Raw genomic sequence first — 13,677 nt, 5'->3', positions numbered from 1 at the left:
GGTTCACACACGAGGAACCCGTCAGTGTTCCAGACTCCATGTTTTTTTATTGTTTATTTTTCTTCGGCATGACATGATGTTGACACTTCTATTTCTAGTACGGTTATAATATAATATAATTAATAGGCTGCCGCCCAACGATTTAAATCATAACCGCACTAGAAATCGAAGTGTCAACATCACCGTCATGCCGAAGAAAAAAAAACAAAACAAAAACCATGGAGTCTGGAACACTGACGGGTTCCACCTGTGTGAACCCCATTTTTATATACTATTTCACCTAAACGCTGCCAATACGCCATTATACGGTAGCTGTAAGTTAGAAACACGTTCAGTAAGTTCTGTGATCGTCCGGAAGACGTCAAATACGTCTACATACGTCAATATGCGTTGGAGATACGTTACTCAGAGGTTCAAAGCATGTTACTCATAGGTTAGAAATAAGTTTCGGGTACGCTAAACATTACCTCGACGTGTTTCGACTTTTGAGTAACTTACAAGTAATGTGTGTCGACGTGTGTCAACGATCACGTAACGTGCCTACAACTTATGGCCAGCGCATGCGGAACGTGTGCGTCATATGCTGGCATACGTCGAAAAATTTTCAGCATGCTTAAAATTTGTCGACGTATTCGGCGAACTACGACGTATGCCAGCGTGCTTCAGCGTGCTCTTAACGTATACAAAACTTACCCATAACGTATTCGACGTGTGCCAGCGTATTCGGCAAATTTTTCATACGTCGGCATACGCTGGCTAAAACGTCAAGGTGTGACAGCGGCTTGACACTTCGATGTCTAGTGCGGTTATGATTTGAATTGTCGAGCCGCAGCCTTTTAATAGGCTACGCCACGTGATCGTCGGCGATACGCTGCCGCGCGCTATGCATAAGTTAGACTATCGTTGGGCATAGGTTGTGAACGCCGACAACACGCTAAGCATTCGTTGGTATAAGTTATCTATATGTTATCGAAACGTTCTGTGTACGTTACTAATACTTTATGCATACGTCCAACTCGTTATGAATACGCCCAAAACTGGAAAACAAAACATCAATAGTTCAGCGTACGCCAGCGTTTTACATACATTTTTATACGTTGCCATACGCTGGCTAAAACGTCAAGGTGTGACAGCGGCTTTACCGATGGAGAAAAGTTCTTGCAGTATGTGTATGCGCCATCAAGCCTAGGATCTTATCCTATTGATAAGATTACTCACAGTTTTCCCATCATCTGGGTGAGTGGAGTGTGTGCATTATTTACTGAATGAAAGATAATTGATTGCAAATGAAAGGTCTGAAAGGTCTAATGGTTTAATTGTCTGAAAGGTCCAAAGGTTTAATGGTCTGAAAGGTCAAAAGGTTTAATGGTCTGAAAGGTCAACAGGTCAAATTGAAAGGTTGAGACATAGTTATGGTGCAAAATTAGGTTTTGTCTCTGTGGACAAGCAGTTTAACCACCCTTGATGGCAGTAATGGTCGAGAAGTACGCACACTCACTTCGAAGCTGTCTTGTCTGGGTTCAAATCTCAGCCCAGCTATAAATTGTCATCCGGTATTTCACAGGCAGAGTGATTCATCCATATGTATGCCATTCCTCGGAGAGACATTAAAGTGCCGAATCTGATCTGCCATAATCATTATCTGATCTGTAATAATGATTACCAGACATAATCTGCCGAACAGAAACTGTCCTCCCCCAAGACGTGTCTGACTCCCAAGTATCTCTGCCTGGTTACTCCCTCCTCCGGTATGACAGACCTGAGCCTCGTCCTGGTGGATGAGTTGCTCTCTTCATCAAAGACTATTCCTCACTTTCCTTGCACTGCCCTCACTCCCCCACACCCCAGGAATACCTCTGTCTACGGCTTCCCCTCCACTCCCACCTCATGTTTATATGTGTATGTACTGTCCACCTCACAGTGATGACTCCATCCACACCTCACAATCCGAAAACATGGACCAACTTCTATCTTCTCGTCCAAACTCTCTCTTCCTCATATGTGGCGACTTCAATTATTATCCATGCCAGTTTGCGAGGTGTGGGTAACTCTCTCTCACCTGTCAAGGCACTTCAGCAAAAGCTTTCTGCGACTCATTGGGACTGACTCAATCGGTCAACTTCCCGACCCGGATCTCAACCAATGGTACTCCATCTCTTCTGGATCTGATTTTGACAAATTTCCCTGACAATATCTGACGCTCTTCCTCCGCTCCAATGGGTTCTTCTGACCACGTCCTTGTCAAAGTGGACATCTCTCTGGCGATTATCAGAGAACCACCTCACCGCCGTCGAGTCTGGCATTTCAGTCAAGCCGACTGGCAGGGTCTCCAAGCAGCCATCAAACTTATAGACAGGTCTCCTATTGCTACTTTCTCCAACATCAACTCATCCTGGGAATTCTTTCAAAGAAACTTGCTCTCCCTCATGCACAGATTTATACCCTCTCGTCTTCAGTTGTCCTACCCTTCCTCCCGCCCTTGGTTCACTGAAGCTTGTGGCGAGGCAGTTGTCCTGAAACAACTTGCCTTTGCCTCATGGAAAGCAAACCCAACTGAGGGTAATCTCAGTTCCTTCCATAAAGCTCAGAACAAGTGTGTATCTACCCTCAGGAGAGCCAGAAAACAACATCTTTCTCATCTCAAGTCTGAACTCTCAAACCTCTCTCCCTCCTCAAAATCCTGGTGGCACCTAATGAAATCTGTTTCTGGTGTTTGTTCCCCCTCCATCCCCTCCCTTACGAGTTGCCTCAAATGGCCGCACTGCTGATACCGCACGTGAAAAGGCTGAATGGCTAAACTCGGTGTTTGCAGCTAAATCTTGTGTCCAAAACCCAACGCTTTCTCTACCCACCTTACCCAGTCGCACCCAACTGTCCCTGGACTCTGTGTCCTTTTCTCCTGACAAGGTGGAGAGCTTGCTGTCAAAACCTCGACTCAGATTCTGCAACCGGTCCAGACGGCATCAGCCCACGTGTCCTAAAAATCTGCTCTTCTGCTCTTGCTCACCCTCTCTCTGTTCTATTCACCCTCTCATTTGCTCAAGGTCATCTGCCATCTGCTTGGAAATCAGCAAACATCACTGCCCTGCATATAAAAGGTGCAAAAACAGATCCCTGCAACTACAGACCAATCAGCCTTCTCCCAATCATCAGCAAGGTTATGGAATCCATCATCGCTTCAGACATTAAATCCTTCCTCTTCTCCAATGGCTTGATTTCCAATCATCAATTTGGTTTCAGACCAGCTCACTCTACCCTGGAGATGTTGCTTCTGCTCTCCCAACAATGGATGGAGGTCCTCAATGCCAGACAGGAAATCCGAGCCGTCTCCCTGGACATATCACGTGCTTTTGACACGGTCTGGCACCCTGCCCTGCTCACCAAACTCTCTTTCTATGGTATCCAAGGCCATCTCCACTCATGGCTCGCAGACTTCCTCTCCTGTCGCAGTCAACGTGTGGCCCTAAATGGAGTTCTTTCATCCCCTCTTCCTGTCCAGGTTGGAGTTCCTCAAGGTAGCGTTCTGGGCCCTGTTCTTTTTCTGGTGTTCATCAATGATCTTTCCGACTCTCTGGAAAATCCTCTATATCTCTTTGCTGATGACTCCACCCTCTGCCGTACCATCGGTCATCCCTCAGACCAGCAAGCAGCAGCTTCTTCGCTCACTGCATATCTGGATAAAATTACAAACTGGTCCAACACGTGGAACATGTCTTTCAATCCGGACAAATCTCACACTCTCACTATGTCTCTCTGAAAGGACCTTTTAGAACCCCCCCCCCCCCATCCACTTTTTCGACAATCCTCTGGAAGAAGTCTTTTCTTTCAAGCTTCTGGGTCTCACTATCTGCCATGACATTTCCTGGTAAAGCCACATTTCAAACCTCGCCTCCAAAGCCATTCGCCGACAGGGAATCCTCCGTCGTGCAAAGTCCTTCCTCGGCCCACCTGAGCTCCTGAACACTTACAAAGCTTTCGTGTGCAGCCTGATGGAGTACTGCTCTCCCCTCTGGGCTGGTGCTCCTGCCTCCCACCTTTGTCTGTTTCACGCTGTGGAAACCAAGGTATTTCGGATCATTGGCATCTCCTACAATGAGGCTGAGTCTTTGGGCCTCTCACTCTCTCAACGCAGGCTGGTCGGTGGTCTTTCTGTCTTCTACCGTCTCCTCTCCAGCCTCGCCCCCCCTGCTCTCTCTGTGATTTGTCCTGCCCACATTTCCGCAGGGCGCTCAAGGTCCGCCAGCAACCCCCTTCTGGTAAAACTACCAAAATCACGAATCACTGCTCACCTTCACTCTTTCATTTCTTTTTTCCCGCCTTTGGAATAAACTCCCTCACGCTATTCAATCCCATTCTTCCCTCCAGGCCTTCAAAACAGCGGTTCACCACCACCTCTTATCATCCCCCATCCAAATCCTCAATCTTTTCTACCCCCGATAATCCACCCAAACCCACCTCCTTCAAATTTCCTGCTTTCCTTCCTGAAAGTCCCTGTAATGTCCATCTTGTATACCCCATGTTCCCCACACCATCCCTCTCCCTTCCACAGATCTCCTAACGTCTCTGTTCCCCACTGTTTTGTCCTTCCCACTGCCATGTGAGGATTCACATTTCAGCTGCTCCTCCATTACCCTCAAACCCATCAAGGCACAACCGAGCCTTTTTTTTTTTAAATAAATTTTTAAACCCAGATCCAAAATTTTAATAATTCTGGCTGCCAGACCATGTGTCTGATCATGTTGAAATTTAAAACATGTATTCCCCATCACTACGAGATAATAATTTTGAAGTTTCACACCGATTGATTAAGCAGTTCCAGAGAAAACATTATTTAATTTTCTTCAATCCAATATGGCTGCCAAACCATGTGACATCAATTATTCCTCAACAAACTTGTGCACTTAAGGCTTGGAGAACATTTGTGTGAAGTTTGCCCTCGAGCTGTCCAGCAGTTCTGGAGAAGATTTTTTATATGTTTTAGGGTAAATCCAATATGGCTGCTAAATCATGGGACCTATGATGTCATAATTATCATTACAACATTCCACATGAGTAGTCGCTCCTGTGGATAAAATTTCGTCTCAATCCGACAAGCTGTTGCAGAGAAAGACACTGAAGTTCTGTGCGGCCAAACAAACAAACAAACAGACAGACAGACAGACAGACAGTCAGACAAGCAAATGGACCCAAATGCAATACCCTCTCCTTCGGTGACGGTAATACATTTCATGAGCACATGAATCCATAAAAAGGGCCACGTGCCGGTGGATGTTTACGTCGTAAATACTATTAGAAGCTGGCACACAGGTGTGCACTTATGGAACGATCTGCAGTTTTATCATCAGATGTATTACTGACCAAGAGAATGAATGAGGCTGCACAACAACAACAAAAAAACAGAATTTATAAATGGAATGTTGATTACCAATTTTAACGTTTATACATTTACATTGTACACCAGCACATTAAGTTCATTTTTTTGTTTGATGTCACATCTGTCATGCCACTAATTTCCTGTTGGAATATATGTGTCGTTAGGATGGCTTGAAATCCACTTTAAAATTCTGCATTATCTTTCGAAATTGTTTGCAGTTAATATTGGAAGACAGTACTGGAATACATTCAAGACATATATATATATATATATATATATATATATATATATATATATATATATATATATATATATATATATATATATATATATATATATATATATATTCTGTCCCCAGTCATTGTTTTCACTACTTCTGTGTCAAAGGGTCCGCACGCACGCACGTACGCACGCACGCACACGTTGAAAAACACTGTTTTAGTAGTAGCCGAGACGTACCAAAGACTTTTAAAATGGTACGTGCTGCTTCCTCACTTGATGTTCAGCATTTAAAAGGTTAAGAGCAAGGACAATGCCCATATCTTGGCAGGCATGGGGAGGAGGAAACTCCTCCTTAGGAAATGCCCCGCTGAGTGCGGTGAGAAAGGCGGTGCCATTGTTGTGACATCGCTGGTACCCAGAGTTTCCTAGGAAGTGACAGCAAGCTCAGTGGCTGTGTTTGTCTCATCTAACAGTCCTGTGGTGTGTCTTGTGTATTTGTCTCTGTCCACATGTGTGAGATGTGTGTATTGCAGCTCCACTACGAGCCTTAGATCCTGTCAAAAGAAAAAGAACATTTTTTTTTTGAAAACTTGGATTGCAGACACAGCAGGAGGTAAACAATTAAAAATGACATAAAATGCCACCTAAGTGGGTCAAGTCGACATGCGTGTTTTGAATGCATCACATCCTTGCTGCTATCTGGAGTTACCATCGTGTCTGAGAATCACTTTTAATTGCATTTCATTCTGCTGTGGATTTAGTCAGCAACAAATGACGAGTATAAAGTGATGCGATAAAACTTACCTGAAAATTGAGTTGCACTTTTTCCATTTCAATTCCCATAAACTTGGCCTTTACTTCAAAATCTCCAGCATTTTCACCCGGCATTATGTCGAACAACACATTCTTCAGCCTGTATGACAAAAATTAATTCGTACACCATAAACCAACTTCTACAAAAGAACAATGACCACTCTAAATGGTTTAGAACAACTTCCATCTTTGCAATATTTTACTCCTTTTTTTGACCATTTTCTGATTTTCTTGGAATAAAGAAAACAAGATCAAGATATCCATAAATATATATAAATTTATTTATTTATGGATATATATATATCCATAAATAAATAAATAAATATATATACATATATATATATATATATATATATATATATATATATATATATATATATATATATATACACACAAACACACACACACACACACATATAGAGTGTGTATATCATGTGTGTGTGTGTGTGTGTGTGTGTGTGTGTGTGTGTGTGTGTGTGTGTGTGTTTTCATCAACGTCATTATAACATGTTCTTGCACTCACGTCTCGAGTACATTATCTCTTTGGGGAATGGATTCAAACGAGATATATTGTCGACATCTGTTTCTGCAATGGTATGTTGTTCAATATGGCCGCTTGGCTTATGGTTAGGTGCATGTTAATGCTCATAATGTTACACAATCTACTTCGTTTTCTGCAACAACTAGCTGGTCGAATTAGCTGGGGTCATATAAAAAGGGAAGAAAAAACAAACACGCAGACCAATTCCAACTGAAAGAGAAATCGGTATGTTTGGATATTAAAACATTGACGTAATCACAATAGTTGGAATTATAGTTTCTTCGATACATACAATACACACAATGTTGAGTGTACAGCAAGTTTTTATCAGAAATGGAGTTGACGGAATTCGGGATTTTGAATGTAATCTCCATGCGTGACCATTAATAATGAATCACTCCAGTTTGCTAATGTTTTGAGTTATTTTTGTGACCAATGGACACCTAACCCAAGTGGACAGCACTCAGATAACAGACTGTTTCTGACCACGAGAAAAAGACATCTCCATCCACTGATGCTTCGCACACACATGTTCTCCATGTATTAGCCTTTTCTATACGTCGTGTTGGTGAATCCTGAATCAATGTTACGAGTACCTGTCCCCCATCGATGTTAAATGTACAGGTGTGCAATTGTCGACAGCTTCCCTGGAAATTCTCTGAAATATTGGAACTCTTTTCATCTACTTCACAATCTTCTGTGCTCTTCCTTCAACTAACTATTTACGACATATGTTGGTACGTATACGCTTCATCTGATGCGTATTTCAATCCCTTGTAATGTAAACGATCTCTTCCTCATGTTTTGTCTATTCTCAGACTTCCGAACTGCTTTCTAACTTTTCCCAGAAATCAAGTGCTCATGCATTTGGCAAGGACTGGTGTTTGAAATGATTCCAAGTGAGTTTCTTTTAATGCGGAGGTCGTGATTTTTTTTATTATTATCATCATGGATAGCTCAATCTCACCAATCTGGATAATATCACAAGCTGGTCCAACACTTGGAACATGTCTTTCAATCCTGACAAATCTCACAATGTCTCTCCGAAAGGACCATCTGGAACCACACCCTGCACCCCCCATCTACTTTCTCAACAATCCTCTTGAACAAGTCCTTTCATTCAAGCTTCTTGGTCTCACTATCGACCATGATCTTTCCTGGGAAAGCCACATTTCTAAGCTGGCCTCCAAAGCCAGTCGCTGACTGGGAATCCTCCATCATGCAAAGTCCTTCCAAGGCACACCTGAGCTCCTAACCACATACAAAGCTTTCATCCACAGCCTGATGGAGTACTACTCTCCCCTCTGAGCTGGTGCTCCGGCTTCTCACCTTTCTCGGCTTCACGCTGTGGAAACCAAGGTATAATTGTATCTCCCGTGATGAGGCTGAGTCTTTGTGTCTCTCACCACAGCCAGGTCGGTGGTCTTTCTGCCTTCTACCATCTTGTCTCTGGCCTCACACCCCCTTGCTCTGTCTGCAATATGTCCCTCCCTCCCTCCCCCCCCCCACCCCACACAAGATTTTCACAGGTTGCTCAAGGTTTGCCAGCAACCCCCTTTTGGTAAAACTACCAAAATCAAGAATCACTGCTCATCTTCCCTCTTTCATTCCTCTTTTCCCCCACCTTTAGAACAAACTCCCACACACTCTTCAACCCCACTCTTCCCACCAGGTCTTCAAAACAGCTGTTCACCACCATCTCTTATCTTTCCCCATCTAAAACCACAATCATTTCTACCCCTGTTAATCCACCCCAAACCCACCTCCTTCAAATTCCCTGCTTTCCTTCCTGAAAGTCCCTGTCGTGTCCATCTTGTTTACCCTGTGTACCCCATCCCATCCCTCACTCATCCACAGATCTCCTGATGTCTCTATTCCCCAGTTTTGTGCTTCCCTCTCCTGGCACTTGTATCCTGCTCCTCTTGTTGCATGTTCTACATAATTCCTCTTATATGAGCCTCGAAATTGGATACAAAAAAAAAAAAAAAAACCCGACCAGCCAATTTACAGGCTGCTATTCAAACCTCCATATACCTGAGCAGCCAGATTTTTCTCCAGGGAGCTTTGGAAGAAAAATTATTATATTCATGTTCTCTCAATTATAATTGTTGCTGGTGATTTATAAATTTAATTTTTATGCATAAGTCGAATTGGATGTCAGTAATGTTTGCCTTTACTCAAGAGTCTTTTGACTGAAATATTGATAAAAGGAATGTCTTACTATGAAACAGGGTGACCTGGTTGAGAACACTGCAACTTTTGCCATGATTCTCTTTCACCCAGTACAGTGGACAGGTATTGCAGTTTGAGTTATTTTCCCTAATGCTTATCAGGTAATCCTGTAGTTGAGTTGCAAAATGTCTCCCCTCCCATTCTTTGGAATGTCAAGTTGTGTATAAGAAGAATTGCTTCAGGCTTTTGTTTCAGTGAAATCCATTCAAATGTTTCAGTCAAGCATTCAATGTTCTTCCTCCGTATATACAAAATGAAAGATTCTCCTTTGGTATGCTGATCCAACTTGTGGAAATTGAGTTATTTTCCATGACAGAGCCCAGGGTGGGGGAGCCGAACATCCAAGGAGCTCAGGGTTCCATCCATCCATCCAATGGGACCATACTCTGTGCAGAGCGTTGGTGCCGCCAAAGCAGTCTCCTGGGCTGTTGCACACAATCCTGGACGTGTCGCCACTCCGACACAGGATACTGGAATGGCTCAATCATCCCAGCAAGCTGGTACTTATTTTGCCAACCTCAGAAGGATGACAGGTTGAATCAACCCCACCTGGTATTAATTCAACAGAAGCAGGATTTGAACTCAGGACCCTAGGGTCCCAAGCCCACCACCCTAACCATTAAGCCAACACCAAGCAAATGCTCAGGATTAAAGGGGTTAATAACAATCAGTATGTGTGATGGTCGCAAAAAAAAACAAAAAAAACATGGAGTTGGGAACATTTATATTCAAAAAGAGAAAGCACCAACAACAAGCACAGATGTCAAGCAAGGCAAGGCTTCGGTCTCACACTTCCTAGATGATGAAAACGACGTTGGATCTCACCACCTGCATATTGCAGTCACGTGATAGTTTTCCTTCACCCATTTGAAGGTGGAGGGTTGCAAACCCCAAAATAAATCCACAACACATTAATTATTATTCTGAATTCCATAAACTTTCAGGAATATGTGCTACATTCTGTGTGACACAGGTGTACCACATATCAGAACCGTAACTTCTCAGATTTTAGTTTGGCACTTGGTCGATTACGTGCTCCTCACTCCCCCCTCCGAATAAAATGCAGCACTCTCCTCCCACACCTCTGCCACTCTCTCTCTGTCTGTCATGCTCTTTGTGTCTGTCTGTCTCTCTCTCTCTCACCCTCCCTCCCGCAGTGTAGAGTCATGTTTCATGAGGCGTTGCTCTCCTGACCTCCACCCCACCCTTCCTCGCTCTTCTCCCCTTCCTAGATTCCCCTTCTTCACCCACTCCTCACTTCCCCTCCCTCCTCTCCCCACCCCTCCTTTCCCTCTATCCTCTCTGCCTCCCCTCTTCCCTCTCTCTTTCTCCATCCACCTCCGCTTCACACCAAAGTCAGTGAAGCGATAGGTTGTATTTGCTGGATTTATAAAGAAAAACCCACCCACACCTCTCACCTGTGAATGGAGGGAATAGCCAATCAACTCTCACCGAATCAACTAATCCCAGGTGGCTAGGATTATATAAACAATTGACACCTCCCAAACTCCTCTAGCCGAAGAAGCTGCATAAAGCAAGCCAAGAAGACCTATGCAAGGTAAGTGCTTTGCTGTTTCGATCCCTTCCCAGAGTTCCTCCACAACTATAAAGACCTTCACACAGAGTACAGACATGAGAATCCCAATGCTACCCCCCCCCCCTTTATAGTTTATACGGAGTTTATAGTCTTGACTAAATTCACTTGACTAAATGTAATTTTCTAGCGAAGCTTATCGGGCGGAACTGTGCCCCAGTAGACATTCCTTGTTCTCAAAATGTCTTCATCCATTTTAATATTCTCTCTTTACATGGGGGCATCTCTGCAGTTAAATTTTCTCTTGAACTTTCATTGCGTTTCAATGTAGGATTCTGCAGAAAAAGCCTTTTCTTCATTTGTACAGGACATTGTTTCCTACAGCTATCGCTATCTAAAAAAAAGAGAGAAAAAATACATCAAAAGTAAATGAATGGTGAATAAAACGGAGGGTTTAGGTTTTTTTGGCACATCCAGGTATGTAACACCGAACGTATGTCTGCACGGCCACGGAGGAAGACCGCGTGGAAATATCGGACCTCAGCCTTGCCTCACAGCAGTGCCTGTCAGTGGTATCTTCCATTTTTTTTTAAACACGTGTGAAGGTGATTATGGGAAATACTGCCAGTGTAGTTGTTGTGTATTGCTGACACTGCTGTTATTCCAGCAGCAGATGCATGGGTATGTCAAATAAATCTGGGCAGATGATCAAGAAGCAGGGATCATTCACACTAGTCTAGCAAGTTTAGTTCACACGACTCAAATCTTATTATTATGCATTAAATCCTCAATTACAACTGAATTTTTCCTTTATACCCCTTCTTATTTACCTTGAGACATTAAGCGGCTGAATATTGACTTCCAACTTCTTCATTCATATGCAGCACAAAGCTGTGGGGTAGCATCATTGGCTGGGGGGCGTGGCTCTACCATTGATGCGTGGCTCTACCTTCTGCTGGTTAAGAATTTGGAATTTTTTTCCATGGTGCCAGCGACAGCTCACCTACTTTTCGTGAAGGACACTGTGGGATCTCTCACGTCCACCAATGAACGCCTGCAGACGGGACGCTCGTTTAACGTCCATCTGAGGGACGGCACACGCATTGATGAATCACCCCGCCTATGAAACACCGGGATGATAGTTTATAGCTGGGTTGGGATTCAAACCCAGTCAAGACAGCTTCGAGGCAAGTGTGCATACGTCGAGGCCATTCTATCAGTCCTTGACTTCCAACGACAAGCTAGGAAAGACAAAGATATACAGTATATTTTAAAGAGGCATGCACAGGGACAGAAGAAAGTGACAACAGAGCAGGAAAAACAAGAGATCTTTTAAAAAATATCAGAGAGATCACAGGAAAGTTTACGTCTTGGATTGGAGTCCTTAAGAGTAGAATGAGAAAAGATGTGACAGAAGAAACACAGGTGAAAGAAATATGGAAGGCCAATCCCAAAACTCCGTATAAACGAGATATCAAAATGATAACAACCTTCAAAGAAAGAGAATACGAGCTAGAACCAACAGTGATAGAATGTGAGGAACGTGAAGCCTTGGAGGAGCTGGAAAATGGGAAAGCACCAAGTGCTGATGAAATTCCAATAGAACTCTTCAGGTAGTTTTGGAGGAAGTAATCCAAATTTAAACAGCTGTCTGAACACAGATCTGGAGCGGGATTGTACGGCCTAAAATGTGGAAGCAGTCATTCTATATGTGCCATTGCCAAAGAAAGGGGATGTAGGGGAATATGGAAATATGGAACCATTGCCTTGATTTCACGCACTTGTAAGATATTACTAAAGATCATTTAACACAGAATATACTTCATTTAGCGAGGAATGGCCGTTGAGAAAGCAGGTTTCAGAAGAGGCAGAGGTATGGGAAATCAAATTGCAAATCTGAGGTGGATCATGGAAAAATCAAGGGAATATCAAAGGAAGGTGTATCTCCGTTTTATAGATTATTACAGCAAAAGTGTTCGATTGCGTTGATCATGAATTGATGTGGACTATGCTGAGAGAAATGGGGATGTCAGAGCATCTGATAAGTCTGACGAGAACCCTGTACACTAAAACAAGAAGCTCCAGGAAGAACAGGGTACGGAGAGAGGGAATGGTTTGGAGTTGGAAAAGGAGTCGCACAGGGGTTCATTCTCTCCCCTTACTTGTTCAATCTGTGTGGTGAGTACATAATGAGGAAATCAAACTTGGATGACATAGAAGTTGGAGTCAAGATTGGAGGAACATGTATCAACAATCCAAGGTATGCTGATGATACCATTCTGTTGGTAGAAAGTAAAGAGGACTTTATGAAACTGCTTCGGACAGTGAAGAAGAAATGTTAAAAAATTGCATGAACTGTAAGAACAACAATTAAATTAGTGATTGAAGAAATTAGACCACCATGTACATTATAAGTGCTGATGTTAAAACAGAAGCTGTCATACTTTGGACACATCATGTGAAAGTCTGGAGAAATCAACCATGCTGGGAATGGTTGAGGGAAGAAGAGGACAAGGCAGACCTTGTTTGTGCCTGATGGATGGGGTAAAGGCAGCAACTGAGCTGTCTCTGCCAGAGTTTCTGGAAGCAGTGAAGAATCGGGATGTTTGGAGAAATCTGATCAGGAATGTCAACCGACGTCGGACATAACTTGACGGAACTGGATAACTCCACAACTACCCACTGTGTGTCCATTCTTCTCAATGCTATCCTGTTTTAAAATTTCATGTTTGATTTGAGAATTCATAGTTTTGTTGGTTCGCGGGCACCAGCAGTGACCACTATTTTCGTTGTGTCTGTGTGTCTGTTTGTGACTCTCTCCAGAGCATAGCTCCATGATGTTTGATGCGATCTTGATGAAACTTAGACACAAGCTAGATATCATGGTCTAGTTGTGTCATTTTGCATGAGGGGCGTCCCACGCCCCTTGTGGGCAGAGCCACGCCCACTTGAACTTTTTAA

The 13,677-nt window shown here is 43.3% G+C and overlaps 1 protein-coding gene across 2 annotated transcripts in view; it reads right to left on the bottom strand.

Annotated features, from left to right (window-relative positions):
- The window catches only part of LOC147015141 (ras GTPase-activating-like protein IQGAP1), a 255,416-nt gene that overhangs the window by 7,595 nt on the left and 234,144 nt on the right, over positions 1–13,677 (bottom strand). For both annotated transcript variants that reach the window (XM_085849637.1, XM_085849638.1), the window contains one exon: positions 6,401–6,509. In XM_085849637.1, coding sequence (XP_085705763.1) covers positions 6,401–6,509 — 109 coding nt within the window. The remainder of the gene's footprint in view (positions 1–6,400; positions 6,510–13,677) is intronic.

This window comes from Eptatretus burgeri, chromosome 12 (assembly GCF_056783735.1).
Source record: "Eptatretus burgeri isolate ZD-2024b chromosome 12, Ebu_testis_v1, whole genome shotgun sequence".
Taxonomy (NCBI): domain Eukaryota; kingdom Metazoa; phylum Chordata; class Myxini; order Myxiniformes; family Myxinidae; genus Eptatretus; species Eptatretus burgeri.
The sequence above is the reverse complement of the archived record's forward strand: the minus strand, read 5'-3'. Positions and strand labels throughout refer to the sequence as shown.